The sequence below is a fragment of the Trichosurus vulpecula genome, chromosome 8, assembly GCF_011100635.1.
Source record: "Trichosurus vulpecula isolate mTriVul1 chromosome 8, mTriVul1.pri, whole genome shotgun sequence".
Lineage (NCBI taxonomy): Eukaryota > Metazoa > Chordata > Mammalia > Diprotodontia > Phalangeridae > Trichosurus > Trichosurus vulpecula.
This window is the reverse complement of record NC_050580.1, coordinates 214657370-214678661: the sequence shown is the minus strand read 5'-3', so window position 1 is coordinate 214678661 and position 21292 is coordinate 214657370. Positions and strand designations below refer to the sequence as shown.

The window sequence follows — 21292 nt, the reverse complement described above, 5'->3', positions numbered from 1 at the left end:
TCTCTAATAGAATTCAAACTGCTTTATGTCAAGGAGAGTTTCATTTTTACTTCAGTATCCCATTGTCTGGATAAATAGTACATGTTTGAGATGTTTGTGATTATCCCTTGTATCAGCAAGCACCCTGGCATACATAGGATGGCCTGCTAGCACAGGTTCTTAGATCAGCTTTTCTAGGAAAGACTGCTCAAAAAGAGGTTACCAACCCTACTTTTAATTACATTTACCAGTTCAGGGTAAGGTTCAGCACCCTGAACATCAGAGAAAATACAAGCAGAGAAATTATCATAAAGACCAACAGACAGGGCTCTTAACTCCCTGAACCAAAGCAATATTACCATACACTTGTAACGACAATACTACTTGCTGCTACTGTGGCTGTGTAAGACCAATAACACCAGCACACAGGAGGGCTGCTAGCACAGATTCTTCGGTCTGCTTTTCTAAGGAAAGCAACTTTAAGGGGTTTACAATATCACTTCAATTAAACATACATATATCACTCACTTAGTTCAGGGGGAAAAGTCAGCACCCTGAAATGCAGAGAAACACAAACAGAAATTGCAAGCAGAAATTATGTAAACAGAGCAAAATAACACACATCAGCAGGCAGGCTTCTAGCTGTCTGTCTAAGACATTACATACATAGTTAGCAGAGAGAGAAGCACCAATATCTGAGTTTTTCGAAGCCAAGGAGTGGGGCTGCTTAATGCTACCCAGTCTCTCATCTGGTCAAATCACAGGACACTCTTCTAGTGAGTGAGTCACAAAACAAAATGCTAACCTCAGGGCATATATACCCTGTTTAGGGCCCTGGGGCTTAGCGCCTACTTAGCAAAAGGGTGTAGGCCTGAGGCTTAGCATCTACTTAGCAAAAGGTATGGGAAATATCTCTAATCACTAACACTACATCATATATATATATATATATATATATATATATGTGTGTGTGTGTGTGTGTGTGTGTGTGTGTGTGTGTGTGTGTGTATACACATACATCTTATATATATATATATATACACATATACACATACATCATATATATATATATAGTTTACAATCAATGACTCTTGATTCAAACAAAGCCAAGACTCAAAGGCACTTGATTGCCTTAGTGCTGAGAAGCACTCCAAAACAAAAGACAACAAAAAGTCCCACCTTGCTTGTCATTACAACACCTTATATACATCACTGGATCAAGAGAGCCTTTATGTCTGAGCAGTTGGGGGTCTGAACGTAGGGCTACTCAGAGTCTCATCCAGGAAATCTAAAGGTCTGAGCCCCCAAAGCAAAATACCAACTCAGAGTATATATATAGGCTCCTCAGAGCCAGAAGGCATCACAACTCTCCTGACTCAGTGCCTAATCAACTTATTACCAAAAGGTGTGAAAGCCTTCCTACAAGCAGTCCTCCCCTAGGCAAGCTTCCCTTAATGGCCTCCATGTGAGGCCTATTAATTGGCAGGGAAGATCTTCATGTCCCATTAACATTACATTCCTTTGCACACATCAGCATCAATACATTGGAGTATGTAATGATGTTATCAAATGTTGGAGTATGTAATAATGACATCATGCAGACTCAAAATATTGAGTATTACCATCCTCTGTAGACACAAACTGTTAGAATTGAAAGGGACTTCAGATGTTAGCTAGTCCAATCCCTTTATTTTATAGATGAGGAAACAGACTCAGGAGTTGGCACATCTAGTTAGTGGCAAAGCCAACAATAATCCAAATCACCTTAATTCCCAGAACGGTTATCTTTCCAAAGCATCTTACTGCCTTGTGGGCCTGTATTTTTAAGAAATATTTGCATAGGCAGATGAAATTATGCAGTGGGAGAAGGGACCCTCTAATTGTTGGCTTCCAGACTCAGCCTTCTAGATTCTTTTGGATGGAACTGGAATCTACTGTGAGATTTCTCCCTATATCTAGGTCTTGGCTAGGACTTCAAAAATGTTGCTCCCCAGAGAATCCTCCTCAGATATTCAAGACAAATTTTTCATGTAAAAAGAACATGAAAAAAATCTAACAGATCTTGGGTAAGGAGGGAGTTTCCTCTTCTGGGGCCATTGAAATCTCAGGGTAGTTCAGTGGATAGTGTTGAGTCTAGAATCAGGAAGATCTGAGTTCAGGTCTAACTTAAATACTTATTAGTTATGTGACCCAGGCAAGTCCCTTAATTTCTGTCTGCTTCAGTTTCCTCGGTCAGAAAACGTAGATGATAGCACCTATCTCCCAGGGTTGCCATGAGGTTCAAATGAAATAATATTTGTAAAACACTTAGCAGAGTGCTTGAAGAAAATAATGCTTTGCTTTTCTTGTATTTTACATTTTTCCATAGAAAAAGGAATAAGAATGGAATGTGAATAACATAGGTTATCTATGTGTCTATTTGTTATAAGTATGTATGTAGATTTATATATGTAGTATATATACACATATACACACATATACATGTGTATGTACATGTGTATAGAAAGAGAAAGGTAAAGAGGAAGCCAGATTACTATAGAGAGATCTATAAAAATAGGTTTTCCTAAGCAATTTTTAGCCACAGAATCTTTTTCTTTGGAGGTCCCCCTAATGATCTAGAGCAAAAATGGGGGGCCTGTGGCCTTGAGGCCACATGTGGCCTTCTAGGTTCTTGGGTGCAGCCCTTTGACTGAGTCCAAGTTTTACCGAACAAATCCTTTCATTAAGGGGATTTGTTCTGTGAAGTTTGAATTTGGTCAGAGGGCTACACTTGAGGACCTGGAGGGCCACATGTGGCCTCAAGACCACAGGTTCCCCACTCCTGATCTAGAGCATCATTCTCAAAGTGTTAGATCCAAAATAAGTATTGACATGTCCTAAATGCTTAGTAAAACCATTCTATACTCTTGAAAACTTTTGTCCAGTACCTAAAAAAGAAAGATTCTTAATTTAGCAAGATGGCACTTCTTTCCGTGACAATTTGAACATTTCAACACAGAGAACACAATATTCACTGGTTCCTCTAATTCATTGATCACTGGCTTTGGGTCAATGAACCAAAGGTCACCAATAATGCATAGAATATTCATATTTATAGCATTGGAAAGGACTTCACTGGCCATCTAATCCTTAACCATACCCCAAAAGAAATTCCTACTATAACATACTCGTCAAGTCATCATTTGACCTTTTCTTGAAGATTTCCAATGAGGAAGAACCCACTATCTCCCAAGATGGCCTATTCTACTTTGGGTATCTCAGATTGTCAGAAAAATGATAATTTCTTTATATCCAACCTAAATTTGCTTCTTGAGACTTCTACTTATTATTCCTGCTTCCGATAGTCCATCAGGTATACTTAAACTCACATGTCCCTTAAGTCTTCTCTGCCCTAGGTTGAACAACCCCTGTTTCTTGTGTCAGTCTTCATATGATGTTGATTTGAGGCCCTTCACTATCCTGGATGCACTCCTCTGGATGCTTTCCAACTTAGCAAAGCCTTTCTTTAAGCTGTGGTGTGCAGAACTGAATGCAGTACTTTAGATGTGGTCTGGTCAAGGCAGAATACAGAGGAGCTTCCTTCTTTCTGGAAGCTACGCCTCTCTTTACTGCAGCCCAAGAGCTCATTAGCCTCTTTGGCTTCCACATTACTCTGCCTACAGTCATTTTGAGCTTACAGTTCACCAAATTCCCAGATTTTTTTTCAGATAAAAAACTGTCTATTCATGCTCATCCCTCTTTTATGTGTGAAGTTACTTTTTTTAACTGAGTTAAAATTGAGTCCCTATTGAATTTTATCTCAGATTCATCTGATTGTTCTAGCCTGTCAAAATTTTTAGGATACTGACACTGTCCTCCATTATATTGGTTATTCCTTCTAGATTTATGTCATCTGAACATCTAATAAGTTTAACATCTGTGGCTTCATAAAAACCATTGATAAAAATGTTAAGCAGCAAAGAGCCAAGAACAGATCTCTGGGGTACGTCACTGGAGACAGCCTGCCAAGTTGACATTGAATCACTACTTAGCAATGGGTCAAGAAGGGTTAGTGTTCACTTAAGGGAGTTAAGGGTGTCATGTTGTTGGAGAGATAGACAGGGAAAATGCTATAAATATAAAGGATGAAGTAATAAGAGTATGGGAATATCCAAAGTGTTTACACAATATAGAGGTTAATATTGTTGTCATTCCAAATGAAAGATTAGGCACGGATCTGGGCATTGAGATCCAGAGTCTTACTTAATTTCTTATTCTGAACCTATGTAGATATTTGGGCCTGGGTTACCACCAGAAGTGGTGGCATTAGTGTTGGCAGATTTGTGTTGTGTGCCTAATGTGTTCTGGGTCCCACTTCTTCAAAGCGTACACTGCACTCCAGTCTATTCTCTCAGATACCAACATGATTTTTCTAGAGCATTGGTCTGACCATGTCATTCCCTTGCTTAATGAGCTCTGGTGGTTCCTTATCACCTCAAAGATCTAATACATAATCTCTTAAGCATTTAAAGCTCTTCATAACCTAATCCCTTCCTACCTTTCCAGTCTTCTTACAACTTACTTCATTACAACTGGCATGCTACCATTTCCTCCAACATGACACCCCATCTCCCATCCCTGGGCCTTTATACTAGATATGCCCAAAGCCTGGAATGCTCGGTTCATTCCTCTCTACCTCCAAGTTTCCCTGGCTTCCTTGAAGACTCAATTCAAATTCCAACTTCTTCAAGAGGCCTTCCTGGTCTGCCTACCTGCCAATGCCTCCCCTTTTCATAATACCATAATACATACATACATACTATTGCTATATATGTATATTACATATATACCTATTCTCTATATATGTACCTACTTATTTACATGGTCTCCACTTGAATATACACTGTCTGAAAGCAGGGACTATTTTTTGCTTTTCTTTATATCCCCAGTACATAGCACAGTGCTTGGCATATGCTGTTGTTCTAGTTAATTCATTCAGTCATGTCAAACTCTTTGTAACCCCATCGATGTCAATACTGTCCATATGGTTTTCTTGGCAAAGATACTAGAGTAGATTTCCATTTCCTTCTCCATGGGATTAAGGCAAACAGAGGTAAAGTGACTTGTCCAGGGTCACATAGCTAGTAAGTATCTGAGGCTGGATTTGAACTCAGGTCTTCCTGACTACAGGTCCAACACTCTATCTACTGAGCCATCTGGCTGCTGTAAAAAATGAAAAGTCTGAGAAACATCGTTTCTCAATAATTAAGAATCAATTTATTAATTATTATTATCAAGTAATCAATAAGTTAAGGTCAGTGGCCCTCTTGGAAACCAAAGATGAACCTTGGAGGCCCCTGAATGTGTAAATATCCTTGGAGAAGGAGCTGCCCCTGATGTGTAAAAATCAACTTTGATTGGCTAACAATTAATGAGAGAATGAATCTTATTCTGATGAAGGGCTGGAAGTTCATAACTCTGATCATATCACTCTTGTGCAAAGAGACTCATCTAAAGCCAGATCACTCCTGCCTTTGGGCAATCTATACAAAAGGGCCCATTCTCCAGCCAGTCTATGAACAGTGGATAATGGGGGGTAAGAATTCCACTTAGATAAGGTGGTCTGGGTGGGGTGAATTCTTTGGGCAAGACCAGAAATGTCCTTGAAGGGCCCAGCTTTGAATGGAGAAATAGAAAAGAAAAAAAAACACTGGATTCCCCCACCCATATTAATAATTGGTTATTAATAATCATTTCTCTGACTGCCTGTCATATACCAAGACCTAAATAAATGTTTAAGGACTGACTGACTCAGTTGACACAGTTGACCCACAATCTCAGCTAGATCTGAAACATACAACTTCCACTGTGTCAATACTTGATTCTTAATTTCTGGTCTATATGAGGAGTGTGGATTGTGAAGCAGCATAATCTTCGTCCCTGGGCCACTGAAGTTGTCAATGAATGTGCCCATGGACTACAGTGTTGACAAGAAGAAATAAAGGCCCTGGCTCTCGAACCATGGACAGCTCTTGTTTAGCCCCCTAAAATTAGAACATTCATTCATTCTTAAGTAAAAAGGAAAAGGTCAATGGTGATGCTCCCAGCAGAGTGTGTCTAGCATACCTAGGCATACCCAAGCCACCTTTTACATATATGTATGTAACGTCTTGGACAGACAGCTAGAAGCCTGTCTGCTGATGTGTGTTATTTTACTCTGTTTATGTAATTTCTCTTCGTGTTTTCTCTGAAGATCAGGGTGCTGACTTTTTCCCCTAAACTAAGTGAATGATATAGGAATGTTTCATTAAAGTGTGATTGTAAACCCCTTAAAATTGCTTTCCTTAGAAAAGCAGATCAAAGAATCTGTGCTAGCAGCCCTCCTGTGTGCTGGTGTTATTGGTCTTACACCTCCATAGCAGCTGCAAGCAGCATTGTTGTTACATGTATGTAGACTTTTTACTGGTTTGAAAATTATTTCCCACATTAAGTTGCTTTTGGTTTTTGTTCCTCACAGCTATTGACCTGTTGTACTGGCGTGATATTAAGCAAACGGGGATAGTGTTTGGAAGCTTCCTGCTGCTGCTCTTCTCTCTGACCCAGTTCAGCGTTGTCAGTGTGGTGGCATACTTGGCCCTTGCTGCACTCTCAGCCACCATCAGTTTCAGAATCTACAAGTCCGTCCTACAAGCCGTGCAGAAAACTGATGAAGGCCACCCATTCAAGTGAGTTGTTATAGCCAGGGTGGGTCTTCCCCATCCTGGGTGCTCCAGTATGTTGCTTTGGTTTTGGCTCAGTCAAATACATTAATTTGGGGAGCATTTATTCCCTTAAATAACATGTGGAACACATTTTCCAATAAACCCCTGTATTCCTGGTGGCAAAGCTTCACATTTCAAACAATTCCCTAACAGGCACGTGCTGTCTGCCTATTTGTGTGTTTTGTATAGTATATATTATTAATATGGAACACAGGAGAGGCAACATTGCTAAGAGGATAGAAAACCAGGAAAAACTGGGTTTAAGTCCAGTCTCTGATATCTTCTGGGCAAATGATTCAACTTCTGAATGCCTCCAGGCATGTCTTTGAGATTGGAAATAGGGTAGCAAGTGTTGGTCTTCATTGGTGGACTGAATTTGCTCACTAGAAGTTCTCTATACAGTGAAATCACAGGCATAGCTCCCCTTCCAAAAAATATCTTAGAACATCAGCAGAACCATCCTTTTGAGGATACAAGAATCAATGTTTGCACACCATGACCTAGGTTCTTTCCTGCCCTATACATGTATGACCTTTTTATACTGGTGAAATCTGATTTGAAGGAGCATAGAAGTCAAGGAAGAGATGTCAGCAAAGGGTCAGGTCAGGAAAGCGTGAGGGAGTGTGTGTGTGTGTGTGTGTGTGTGTGTGTGTGTGTGTGTGAAGGGAATGGGGGCACCACCATTCACATCCTTCCTTTACCTCAACACAGACACACAATTTATATGCCTTCTGTTTACACATAAGAATTTCCAGGCTTTATTTTTTGGTACCCTCCCCCACCACCATCTCACTTTCTAGTGTCTCTTGCTAACGACCTCCTAAAATGGCAGGTGTCTAGGTGCCCAAAATGCAGGCGATTATCCACACTTGCAATAATGTAGAGGCGTGCCCGAATACCAGCCTGATGACAACAATAGCAATAATCAATCAGTAAACATCTGTTAAGTGTTTATTATGTGCCAGGCACATGTGTCTGGGGATACAAAAAAGAGGCAAGAGAGCCCATGCCCTCAGGGAGCTTACAGTCAAATAAGGAACATTAGGAACCAGCATGAATATAATGCTTTAAAGTTTGCAAAGTGCTTTACTTATCTTAACACATTTGATCCTCACAATAACCTTTTGAGATAAGTACTATTCTTATCCCCATTTTATACATGAGGAAACTGAGGCACAGGGAGGTTAAGTGACTTTCCCAGGAGTCACACAGCTAGGAAGTGTACGAGATAGGATTTGAACTCGGATCTTTCTGACTCGGACTGCACGCTATCTATTGAATCACCTAGCATTAACAGATTAGATTAGATTAGATTAGATTAGACTAGATTAGAATAGAGTAGAGTAGAGTAGGGAGACAACCATGATTCAAAATCGTTGTCGCTAGTGAATTGGTGGATCTTTTAATTGGTTGACCTTTTGATACATATGTGTTGAAAAGAGACGTATGTGTTGGTCATCCTGTCAAGAGCTGAATTTGATAATGTGCAGAGATGAAAAACATTTAGCAGGTTCTGTCATGGAAATAATAAAAAGGAAAACTTTTAAAAATATTATAATAACCCTCATTATACTTTTAAATCTTTTCCATCTAGAAGCTTGAAGTAAAGTCAGTCACCCCAAAAGGGGGTGGAAACTCATTGTTAATTGTAGACATTTTAGGGACCAAGACAGGGACTTGACCTGTGACCTCATTGGTGTAGGGAATTCCCAGGTGAAGAAACTGTAAAAAAAAAAAATGAGAGCTAGATGATACAGTGGATAGAACTCTGAGTTGGAGTCAGGAAGACCTGAGTTCAAATCTGATCTCAGACACTAGCTTTGTGACCCTGGGCAAGTCACTTAACCCTGTTTGCCTCGATTTCCTCAAATGTAAAATGAGCCGGAGAAGCCACTAGAGTGCCTCAGACAAGAAAACCCTGAAAAGCCTTCACAAAGAGTTGGACATGATTGAAAGGAAATGTTTTCTTAATCAGTCTGATGGGATTTTATTTTGACTTTTTTTTTGTTTTGTTTTGTTTTTTTTTGCAGGGCATACCTGGAGCTCGAGATCTCTCTTTCTCAGGACCAGATTCAGAAGTACACAGACTACCTGCAGTTATATGTGAACAGTGCAGCTAAGGAGCTGAGAAGACTCTTCCTGGTCCAGGATCTGGTGGATTCCCTAAAGGTATGAGGGCTGAGGGCTTCCGTAGCTCGCTGTGAATCCTTTGTTTGCCTCCTAAGGCAAAGCACTAGGTGCTCTTAAGAAAAGATGGTATTGAGAAATGTTGAGGGGTAAGATTAGATAGATAGATAGATAGGATGTGATAGATAGAAATATAGATATAGATATGTATGTATATATTTATTTTACATATATTGATACTATATACACATTTTAAAAATTGAGGCTCTTAGCCTCAATAGAACACTATTTTCATTTCATTTTTATTTTATGGGGGGTGGGTTGGATCAATGATTCTTAACCTGGAGCCCATGAACCCCTAAGAATTCAGGGCATCCATTAACTCAGATGGGAAACAAATGACATCTTTATTTCAATGTAGTTGGTTTCCTTTGTAATCCTATTTATTTTACATTTTATGCATTTAAAAACTTTATTCTGAGAAGGGTCCATAGTCTTCATCAGACTGCCAAAGGGGTCTATGACACCAAAAAGGTGAAGAACCCCTGAATTAGCTGTTCTCTAATGCTATGTTCTAATGTTCTCTTCTGGTTCTGCTGTTCCATGATTCTGTGTATAAGGAAAAATACTACTTGCCCATAACTTCAAAACCCTCCTTCCCCTCTCCCTTTTCCCCTCTCCCATCTTTCTGGTTTTCTTACACCTTATAACTCTCCTCCCCTCCCACTTCCACCACATACTCATCATTCCAAAGGCCTCCTTGCTGTTCCTTGCAGAAGACATTCCATCTCTTGACTTCATGCCTGGAATTTTCTCCCTTCTCATCTCCACCTCCCTGCTTCCCTGGCTTCCTTCAAGGCACAGCTAAAATCTTCCCTTCTATAAGAAGCCTTTCCTGATTCCTCTTCTTACTAATCTCTTTTTTCCCTTGATTATCTCCAAATTATCCTGTATGTATCTCATTGATACATGAATGTTTACATGTTGTCTCCCTTCTTATTAATCCATTTTCTCCCTTGATTATTTCCAGTTTATCCAGTATGTATCTCATTGATTTGTATTTGTTTGTATGTTGTCCCCACCCTCTGCCCCATCATTAGACTGTGAGCTCCTTGAGAGCACAAACTTTCTTTCACCTGTCTTTGTGTCCCTAGCATTTAGCACAATGCCTGACATGTAGTGGGCCCTTAATAATGTTCATTGACTAAGTACTGCTTGACTTTCAAATTATTCTTCACTTTTTGTCTCAAAATTAGCTTGAAAATCATTCTCATTTGAATCTAATGTAGCAGTAGAGGCATCTTTTTTTTTAACTTGAGGACTACATTAAAAGTTTCTGGCATTATCTGAGGTTTTTTATGGGTTTTTTAAAAAAGTTTTTGCTTTCTGCTGTCATATTCTTCTACCGTTTGACTTTCCTTATACTAATTTCAGCTTTGAGGCTGAACTATATAAAATGGTCTAGTATAGCAAAGAGAAGCCCCAAAAGCATTGGGCTCTATTCTTGGCTCTACCATTGATTTGGGTATCCTTGGATAGAGGGAGCTAGGTGGTGCAGAGGGTAGAATGCTGGACTTGGAATGAGAAAGACCCAAGTTCAGCTCTGGCCTCAGAAACTTACTAGCTGTGTGACCCTAGTCAAGTCACTTACCCTCCAACTGCCTCAGTTCCTCATCTGTAAACTGAGAGGGATAATAATAGCACTGACCTCCCAGAGTGGTTGTGAAAATAAAATTCCCAAGCTTTCCAGATCTTTGAGTATTAAATGTAAATGCTAGCTATTATTTTTTTTCTTAATTTGGGGGATTATGTTTAAAATAAGAGTCAAATCAACTGGTCAATATTAAGCACTTGCTATAGGTGATATGTATATGTATGCATATGTATGTATGTGTATGTGTATATGTATATGTATATGTGATAGATGCTGCTAGAGACCTGAGATATAGTCCCTGACCTTTAAACAACTTACGATAATTACAAAATTGTAAAATGATGAAATATAATAAAAACATTGTTACCGTCCATAATAATGTCTTAAGGTGAATGTTAAAATTGTATTCATAAGAGAAAAACACATGCCCTAGAGTAGTATTTTACCCTGTTGTCTTAGAATTTCTAACCAGTAAATTCAGAAGGTACAGAGAAAAAGGAAAATGTGATTCCTTTTCATTCCTCTTGTGATGAACTTATATGGCAATACTTGGGGTTTTTTTTTAGTCAATTTAATTCTAACTCTTGGCTTCCAACTTGTGGTCCTGGGGATAGAGTTTGGGACTTGGAGTCATTAGGACTTGGGTTCAGGTCCTACCCCTAATATTTTTAAGCCTCAATTTCCTCATCTGTAAAATGGGGTACCAATAGTACCTACTTCTCTGGGTAGTTGTGAGGATCAAATGAGATAACGTATGGAAAGTTCTTTGCAAGCCTTAAAGTACTATGTAAATAGGAACCAAATATTTGAAGACCTGATGATCCTTTCAAATTTCAGTTTGCAGTGCTGATGTGGCTACTGACCTACGTTGGTGCTCTCTTCAATGGCCTGACGCTGCTGATAATGGGTAAAGACAATTTAATATTATTACTTAATCTTTACATAGAATTTATATGGAATTGGCCACTGTCCTCAATATAGATCTTATTTTATATTTAGTGGATTCTGAATAAAACAGAAATCATGGAGTCTCCCAACTATAAAGCAGTTTCCTTGCAATGGAAGAACATTTTTTTTAAATATGGTATATTATTCACTAAAATGTATTTTTATTCTGTTGCCTTTTGTTTTCTATCAAATATTGCTCTTCTCATTGGCTTATCTCACATTTCATATACTATGGCATCTGTGGATCAAGATGAATTACTTCTCTGAGAAGTGTAGACAGTCTTTAAACTCACTCCAGGGGGAGCTGGATCATCCCTGTAGGCCACTCTATGTCTTTTCTTTTCCCTTTGACATATCTTTAGCATCTTTTTTTGTATCCATAGAATGCTAAAAGGAACTATCCAGTAGTATCTTATAAATAGATGAAAGACATGTACATGGGCTTTTTATTATTCCCTAGAACATTAACCGTATACTTTTTTTTCTCCTCAGCTGTGGTGTCAATGTTTACTCTCCCGGTAGTATATTTTAAGCATCAGGTAAATTTGATGTGATGTTTGTAATTTGTGTTAAATTTCAGAGTTGTGTCTTTTGGCATGCTCATAATTCCACTTTCTTTGTAGGCACAGATTGACCAATATTTGGGACTCGTGAGGACTCACGTAAATACTGTCGTGGGAAAGTAAGTTTAATAATGCAATTTCTTGAAAGGATTGTTTTGTTATCTTTTAACATATTTTGGTGTGAAATGGAATATAAGTATAATCTAATTAGCACTAGATCTGGAGTCAGAGGACCTGGGTTGGCATACAAGTTCTGTCACTTTCTGCCCATGTGACCCTAGGCAAGTCAATTTTCCTTATTTATAAAATAAACAGTTTGGACTATATTATGTCTAAAAGTCTTGACCAGGCATAAATCCCATGATTACTCATTTACTTACTTATTTCAACCATATAACTCTGTTCTTTGCCCTTAAATGATCTGAAAGTGCAAGATCAGAATTTGGAAACAAATTAAATTATTACAATAAAAGGATCATATCATTAATTATAATAAAAGTCTTTGATATAGATGATAATGCCCATTCATGTTCAGCTGGTTGTACAGGACCTACGTAAATAGAAAGCAAAGTTTACTGGAAAGTTCCCCCAAATGAAATTAAGGACTTTTTATTATTGGGTTTAAAAATATTAATCAGGACAGACAGGGTAGCACAAGCCTGTAAGCTTTATTGTTTGGAAGGCTGAGGCTGATGGATTGCTTGAGTTCAGGAGTTCTGAACTTAAGTGAGCTAAAACCAGTCAGGTGTCTGCACTAAGTCCAGCACCAGTGTAGTGAGCTCCCAGGAGCAGGGTGCAGGAAGGGGTCACCAGACTGACAACAGAGGAGTGAATCTGTCTGGTCAAAGATGGAACAGGTTAAAGTTTCCATGATTATCAGTATTGGGATCCAGACCTGTGAGGGGCTACTATATTTCCAGTTTCAGAGTGATAGAGAGAGAAAATAAAGGAAGGGAGACAGACAGACAGAGATAGAGGAAGGAAGGAAGGAAGGAAGGAAGGAAGGAAGGAAGGAAGGAAGGAAGGAAGGAAGGAAAGAAGGACAGATGGATTTCAGGAGGGAATAAAAGAAAAAAAGGAATGGAATGGGAAGAAAGGGGAGGAGGGAAGGGAAGAAGAAAGGAGATGAAAGAAGGGGAGGGGAGGAGAGGAAAAAGAAAATATTAATCTGGTCCAACCTCTGCTTGAAGCATGAATCTCATCAACCGAATCCCCTGTAAAGGGTCATCCAGCCTCAGACTGAATATCTTCAATCCTAAATCCTAGAATTCTATTAACTGCTAATACCTCATAAAACTGCTAATACCTCATAAAACAGCCTGTTTTATCTTTTGGTTATGAAAGGTTAGACTTAGTTCCAAGTTAATGTATCTATCCTCTTCTGTCTCAGCAATGGAATGGCCAGCTCCATGCATTAAGGTGGTGAGCTTCCCACCAACAGACTAGGTTTCTAGAATTTGGGGCCTGTGGGTTAAAGGCTTGGTTCTGCGAGGGTTCTTACTGTGTGACCTTAGCAGAATCATGGAAGTTGTCTAGGCCTCAGTTCCAAAGGGATTGGAGTACCTGATTCCTAAAGTGTCTCCAGATTTTGAACCCTGATTCTAATCATTTAAATAAAGGCCGAAAACCTACCTGTAAGAAATACCATGAGATAGCTTCCTGGATTAGCTGGGCCCATTCTAACTCTGACATTCTGTGACTGGGTGAAATTATTTTTTTAATGAAGCAATGTGATACAAATTTAACACTGGACTGGGATAGGACTGGAAGTTGAGTCCTTGCTTCAGCCATGACTAGCCACATGACTATTGGTTGATAAGTTACTGAATTTCTCTAAGCCTCAATTTACTCACTGTAAAATGGAGTTCACTTAGCAGATGTGCTAAACTGTTATCATTTTAAAGAGATTTGAGACCGGCAGAACATGGGTAATGAATAGAGAGCTTAGAGACTATCCCTGATTTGACAGATGAGGTAACTGAAGCTTACAAAGGTTAAATGTCTTATCAAAAGTCTCTCAGGGAACTACCAAGGCTGGCTGCAAAATGGCACACTCCATAGAATGCTGGATCTGGAATTAGGAAAACCTGAGTTCAAATCCAGGCTCAGATGCTTGGTAACTGATTGACTGTAGACAAGTCATGTAATCTCTGTCTGCCTCAGTTTCTTTTTTATAAGTATTTTTTGGAGGGGGGAAGGCAGGGCAATTGAGTGACTTGCCCAAGGTCACACAGCTAGTAAGAGTGTCAAGCGTCTGAGGCCGGATTTGAGCTCCAGTCCTCCTGACTCCAGGGCCGGTACTCTACTCACTGTGCCACCTAGCTGCCCCTGCCTCAGTTTCTTCATCCATAAAGCAGATGATATCACCTACCTCCTAAGGTTGTTGGGAAGATAAAATGAGAAAATATTTGTAAAGCACTTTGCAAACCTTAAAGTGCTATACAAATGTACTATTAATATCCATATATTAATATATTTGTTTTAAGTATATAAATATAATTATGTAGCATATATAAATATGTAGCATAAACATATAATAAATATATATTATCCATATATCATAAAAGTGCGATGATTATCCATATTCTATAACTCAAAGTTCACATTCTTTCTAATACATCAGATTTCTTCCCTATGTCATGCTTTTATGATTTCTGGACATTATCCTGGCATTTGACAAAGTTTCTCATAGTATCATCATAGATAATATTTATGTGGGCTAGAGGATGCTACAGTTAGTTTGATCAGCAACTAAATGAACAATCATACCCAAGTATATTTTTAACAGAATGATGTCAAATTAGAGAGCAGTGTCTAGTTGTGTGCCATGCTGCTCTATTCTTAGACTTCTTTTCAGTACTTTTAGCATTGATTTAAGTGAAGATGTTGAAGGCATCCTTATAAAATTTGTAGGCAAAACAATAGTGTAAATTTAAAAATAAATTTAGAAAATTTGTAGGTGACCCAAAACTGGGTTAATTAATGATAGCTAACAAAATGAAGATACAAAATTATCTAGAGAGGCTATAATCCTAGTCCAAAACCCAGGTTAAATTAAACTTACTTCTCCTAGTAATATATAACAAATAGTGTGTTCTACATTTAGATTCAACAAAAAAAGAGTTGGGGCTTCATTAAAGCTACATTGGGGAAAGAAGAAGGAATAGGAGCGCTAAGGGATAAAGATAACTGATGATGGCAAGGAAGAAGACCGAGGTGTTTAACTTTGGTTCGGTTTCTTCAACAAGGGGAATTATCTTCAGACTGGAAGGATAGAACAACCACAAGAAAAGACTAGAGATCTAAAATACAGGCATGCCTTAGAGATATTGCAAGTTCTGTTACAGATCACCATAATAAAGGGAAAATCACAATAAAGCAAGTCACACAAATTTTTTGGTTTCCCAGTACATACAAGAGTTATGATCACACTAAACTTTAGTCTATTAATTATACAATAGTATTATGTCAAAAAAACCCCAATGTATTTACTTTAATTTAAAAACACTTTATTGCTAAAAAAAATGTTGACCTTCATCAGAGTCTTCAGTGAGTTTTAATCTTTTTGCTGGTGGAGGGTCTTGCCTCAATGTTGATAGCTTCTGACTGATCAGGGTAGTGGTTACTGAAGACTAGGGTGGCTGTGGCAATTTGTTAAAATAAGATAACAGTGAAGTTTGCCACAGCAATTGACTCTTCCTTTCACCCAAACACTTGTCTGGTTAATAATTGGCCTAATTTCAATATTATTGTGTCTCAATGAATTAGGAGGAGGAGGAGGACAAACAGGGTATGGTGGCCAGTTGGCGAAGCAGTCAAAATGCACACATTTATTTATAAAGTTTGTCATCTTATAGGGGCATGGTTTGTGGCATCCCAAAACAATTATAATAGTAACACCGAAGATCACTGATAATAGATCACCATTATACATATATATGCATATATATATATACACACACACATATATAAATGAAAAAGTTTGAAATATCTCAAGAATTACCAAAAAGTGACAGAGTCACAATGTCAGCACACACTAATGGTGCTGTAAGATTTGCTTGATGCACGGTTGTCACAAACCTTCAATTCGAAAAAAAGAAAAGTAATATTTGTGAAGTGCAATAAAGCAAAACACAATAAAATGAGGCCTGTCTATACCTAGGGCCATGAAGGAGCAAGGGGAAAGGGAACAGGAGGGAAGGACAAGTATCTTGGGAGGGGGCAGTAACTGGGATTCAAGTACAAGAATCATCAGACCATGACAGGAGGATGAAGGAGGTTGGTTAAGAGGCCCAACTCTAGATGTGACACATCTTGCTGTTAATCTGGTCACTCCTTCTAGTTTGATAAGAAGATGTGAGGGTTTCATCAGAGCTCTTCAGTAATGCAGAGGTCAAGAAATTTCTACAGAGTTGTTGAGTTGCTCGCAGTCATGTCTCGTTGGTTTCTTGTCTCTCATCTTGGAGGAAGGGAGAGCCAGGGAGAGGCTAGAAATGCCCAGTTCAGTATCTCATGGGTCTAGAAATGCCTAACATGGACATTTTTAATGATAAAGAGTTCCAGGTAAAGGAACAGGGTAAGGGTGGGAAGCAGGAGGATATTTGTCCAGAACTGAGACAGCTAGGAGGGTAAGGAGGAAGGGCGGAAGAGAATAAGCATTTATATAGCACCTACTGTGTGCCAGGCATTGTGCTAAATGCTTTACAAATATTCTTATTTGATCCTCACACCAACCTTAGGAGGTAGGTGCTGTTATCTCCATTTTACAGTTGAGGAAACTGAGGCAAACAGAAGTTGAGTGACTTGCCTTGGATCACATAGCTAGGAAGTGTCAGAAGTTGGATTTGAACTCCAGACTCAGCACTCTATTCACTGTGGCATGAGCCTGAGGTCCGTAAGGGCCCCCAAAACCAAGGTTTTTCAGATTACCATATACTTCGGTAAAAAAAATTGATATCTCTAATATAACAGAGGGGAAATGAGATTGTTCAAAAAAGATCTGGAGATTTTCGTTCAGTACAACCACCTTGTGAGTCAACCATGTGGTATGATAACCAAAAAGAAAAAAAAAGAATTCCTTAATACAGTTCTGGGCTTCATTAAAACAGGTTTAAAATTTTGGACTTGTGAGATGACCTGGTCAGTACCTATCTGGAAAGCTGTGTTCAGTTATGGGTGTCAAAATCATAGGAAAGCTGCTGATAAGCTGGAGAGTGTCCAGAGGAAGCCAAGCAGGCCTCAAGATCCTGAAGAATGAAGATCAGTTAAAAGAACTGAGGATGTTTAGCTCAGAAACAAGAAGGCTTTGGGGAAAAGGGATAGCTGTCTTCAGGTTTTAGAAGGGCTGTCATCCGAAGAGAGAGTAAACTTGTTCTCCTTGGTCCCAGAGAACAATGGGTAGAAGTCACAAAGGGGCAGATCTTGAGGCTTGATTTCAGGGGGAGACTTCCTAACGATTAGAGCTGCCCAAAAGCAGAATTGTCTGACTTAAGAGATAGCGAATACTCCCACACTGGAAGTCTTCAAGCAAAAACTGAACTAACCCCATGTTAGACATGTTGTTGAGATTACTGTCCAGGAATAGGGTGGTTTAGGTAGCCTTTGAGATACTTTCCATTGCTGAGATTCTTGGAGTCTGGGTCTCTGGAATTCAAAAATAGAATTATGAAATAATGGGCTGAGGGAGACCTAGCTTAACCTGGTTCTTCTGAAAACAACCCAGTTGAGGGGGAGGGGGAGTTAGTTGACCAGAAGCCTAATATGAGCCAGTCGTGGAGTGTGATTGCTTTAAAAGGCAACATTGACATAGGTTCTATAGTTTGTAGATCTCAAGAGGTAGTAATCCCATACTATTGTGTGCTAGTCAGATCACACTGGGAGTATTTATTCTGTTCATTTCTCTGCACTATATTTTATAAAGGAAATTGATAAAGGATAACATAAGCAGAAGAGATTGACCAAAATGGTAAGAAATCTGGAAACCATGTCCTATGAGGAATGTAAAAAGGGAATTTAGATATTCAGTTTGGATTAATAATAAGCTAACACTTAATTAGTTCTTTAAATCCCACAAAGTACTTTACTATGTTTTCTCATGTAATCCTCACAGCAACCTTGTGAAGGGATGTTGCCCTTATTTCCATTCCCAGATGAAAAAACTGACACTAAGATAAGTTAAGTGACTTGCCCAAGCTTAACCCAGCTAAGTATTCAGTGCCAGATTTTAATTCAGGTCTTCCTGAGTCCAGGTTCATCATTTTGTGCCACCTGCTTTGGGGGCAGGGAGTGGGGGGGTCATGGTAATTCTCCTACAATATTTGCCAAGATATCATAGATAAAAAGGTAACATATTTATTCTCTGTTGATCCACAGAGCAAAATGAGGAGCAGTGGGTGGAATTTACAGGGAGGCAGATTCAGCTTAATATAAGAAATAACTTTCTGACAGAGCTGTCAAATCATTTAACATATTGTCTCATGAATTAGTGAGCCCTCTCTCCCTAGAAATATTGAAGCAAAAGCTTAATGTCTCCTGTCAGGGATCTTGCAATGGGGATACCTGCAAAGGGTGGATTATTAGACTAGATGACCGTAACAACAATACTGCAGATACTGTGGTTGTGTAAGGCCAATAACAACAGCACATAGGAGGGCTGCTAGCACAAGTTCTTTGATCTGCTTTTCTCAGGAAAGAACTTTAAGGGGTTAACATTCTTACTTTAATTAAACATACATATATCATCCACTTAGCTCTGAACTTCAGAGCAAATACAAACAGAAGTTACAAACAGAGAAAATATAAACAGAGCAAATAATACAAATCAACAGACAGGCTTCTAGCTGTCTGATCAAAGCTATACCTACATAGTTACCAGAGAGAGAAGCACCAACATCTGGGTTTTCAAAGCCAGGGGGTTCCTTAATGCTGAGTCTCCACAACCAACACCAACAAGACGTATATTGAAATGATAAAGTAATGTTCATAAGCATTGATTTGTGATGAATTGTCTTCTGATCTTCTAATGCTTTTCATTTTTAGGATTCAGGCCAAAATCCCAGGAGCAAAAAGGCAGACAGAGTAAACTGGATTTCCAACAAGCAACTAGAGATTAAACAGGAGTTTAAACAGGAGTGGTAAAAGCTCTATTCTTACACTTTACTGAAAATCGATTGTTTCCTTCTCCCAATACCTTGATCTTAGAAACATATACTTCTCAACAGCTGTTTTTAGGCTGTTTCTGTACTCTTAAAAATATCTGCAATCACTTGTGTTGAGCACTATAGTATAGTAAAGAGAAAATGTGTAGTGGATATGGTTTTTATTTTGTGTTGCTTAAAAAGTGCATGATGGTGAGACCCTGAATAATCTTTCTTTTAGTGTTCCTCCTTCTCCCCTTCTCTTTGCAATGCTTATGTAACTTTTAATGTTCCATTTAGCTAGGCCTTTCTTGCTTGGTGAGCTGTCACTGAGTTTCTGGTTGGATTAATCTTTAATAACTATATCTAGAATTGTAGGTGGATGTTTTGGTGTTTTTCCAGCACGTGCACACACATACACACACAAATGAGAAGTCAGTAGTACTTACAGTAACCAATTTTGTATAACTTTAAAAAAAGGAAAAACAAAAATAAATACCCAGTACTTTTATTGTATGGGATAGATAGGCTGATTTACATGTATGGTAACTGAAGAGTACCAGCTTGTTAACTTTATTACACTTTGTATTACTTTCTCTGTAGTTCCTAATGGACTTAATTATGAACTCTGAATATTTGCACTTATGTACTTGATACCGAATGCAGAAATAAATGTTACTCAATATAGAAAGGTCTCCTTTTTTTGTTCTCCCATTGATATGCAAGGTTCTCTGGAAGGTTTAAGGGATTAAACTCACTGATCCATGCATAGAAGTCTGGCTTCTTGGCCTTTAAGATCTAGTGTCCAGTTTGATACAAATGACCCAATTCCAACCAATTTCATAGACTCGTTGGCTAGTATTAACAAATATTATTGAGCCAGTGTGCTGGTCTGATCTCATTGGGATTACTTTGTTCATTTCCCTGCACCACATTTTATAAAGGAAATCAATAAAAGACAAAATAACCAGAGGAGATTGACCAGAATGGGAAGGGATCTGGAAACAATGTCCTATAAGAAATATATAAAGGGAATGAGGATATTGAGTATGGAATAATAATAAGCTGGCCTTTATATAGTGCTGGATTTTCCCAGAAACATGTGAAGAACTACAAGAGTAAAAGCAGACTGAACCAGGCTTATGTCTCTGCTTTTTATAAGCCTACAGGGAACAAGGCATCACACTAATTAAATGGCCAGTAAAAGACATCTTCATACCTGTTTGCAAACATCAGAAATCTGCCAAGCTTCAGACTTCAAAGAGCTGAATAAGAAGGAAATCCTCGCTGGCTGAAGTTTCTCAATTCTAAAGCATGATATATAATATTTTTCAAAATTATTAAAACAGAAAAATCAAACCCCCAACTACACTTTCAGTCTCTCTCCTCATTTACTGCTCTCTATATTTTTATATGGCTACACACATTGTATTGGTACTGGAAGAAACAACAGGGAAACTAATTTCCCCAAACTTTCCTTCCACTTCCAGCTTCTCTTCCCACCCTCTCCGGGGAGTGAAATGTCAGGAGAAGAAATCACATGTCTGGGACCCCTTTTCAGGGTCAGGAGTCTGTGTTAATTGGGATCAAAGGAACACTGTGGGAGGGGAATTTGTCCTCCTTCCATCTCACCTGTTGGTATCCCTCTCAAAAGCGGCTGGCCCAGGTTCCAGATCTGATTCACCTTAGCAACAATGACTTTCCCAAACCTGGTAGGCAGATTTCATCTCTGTTCTAGGTCCCAATCCCCATCTGAGCCCTCTCTACCCCAGGTCATGACAGGTAGCTGCTGCTCTGAACCATCGATCTGTGCGCCCTGGCCAGTCACCAGCATGGCTGAGGAGTGTGGTTCACGATCTCTCCCCTCTCTCTTTCCTTTTCTGACACCTCAATCTTATGGCATGAAGGCCCTGCCAGGACAAAGAAAGGGGGAACAAAGGCAGTGAGGGGCCACAATGGATAGAGCCCTGGGCCTAGAGTCAGGAAGACCATAGTTTCTTCAATTACAAAATAGTATGATAGCACCTGCCTCACAGGGTTGCTGTGAAGCTCAAATGAAGTAATATTTAAAAGTGCTCCGCACAGTGCCTGGCAAATAGTAAGTGCTTAATAACTGCATATTTTCCTCTCTTTTCCTCTTCAAAA

General features: G+C 38.9%; 1 protein-coding gene across 2 annotated transcripts in view; it reads left to right on the top strand.

Moving 5' to 3' along the window:
• Positions 1-19834, top strand: part of RTN1 (reticulon 1) — a 358434-nt gene extending 338600 nt beyond the window's left edge. For both annotated transcript variants that reach the window (XM_036736244.1, XM_036736245.1), the window contains 6 exons: positions 6476-6683; positions 8750-8888; positions 11338-11407; positions 11941-11987; positions 12072-12130; positions 19050-19834. In XM_036736244.1, coding sequence (XP_036592139.1) covers positions 6476-6683; positions 8750-8888; positions 11338-11407; positions 11941-11987; positions 12072-12130; positions 19050-19092 — 566 coding nt within the window. In that variant the 3' untranslated portion in view covers positions 19093-19834. The remainder of the gene's footprint in view (positions 1-6475; positions 6684-8749; positions 8889-11337; positions 11408-11940; positions 11988-12071; positions 12131-19049) is intronic.
• The last annotated feature ends 1458 nt before the right edge of the window (positions 19835-21292 follow it).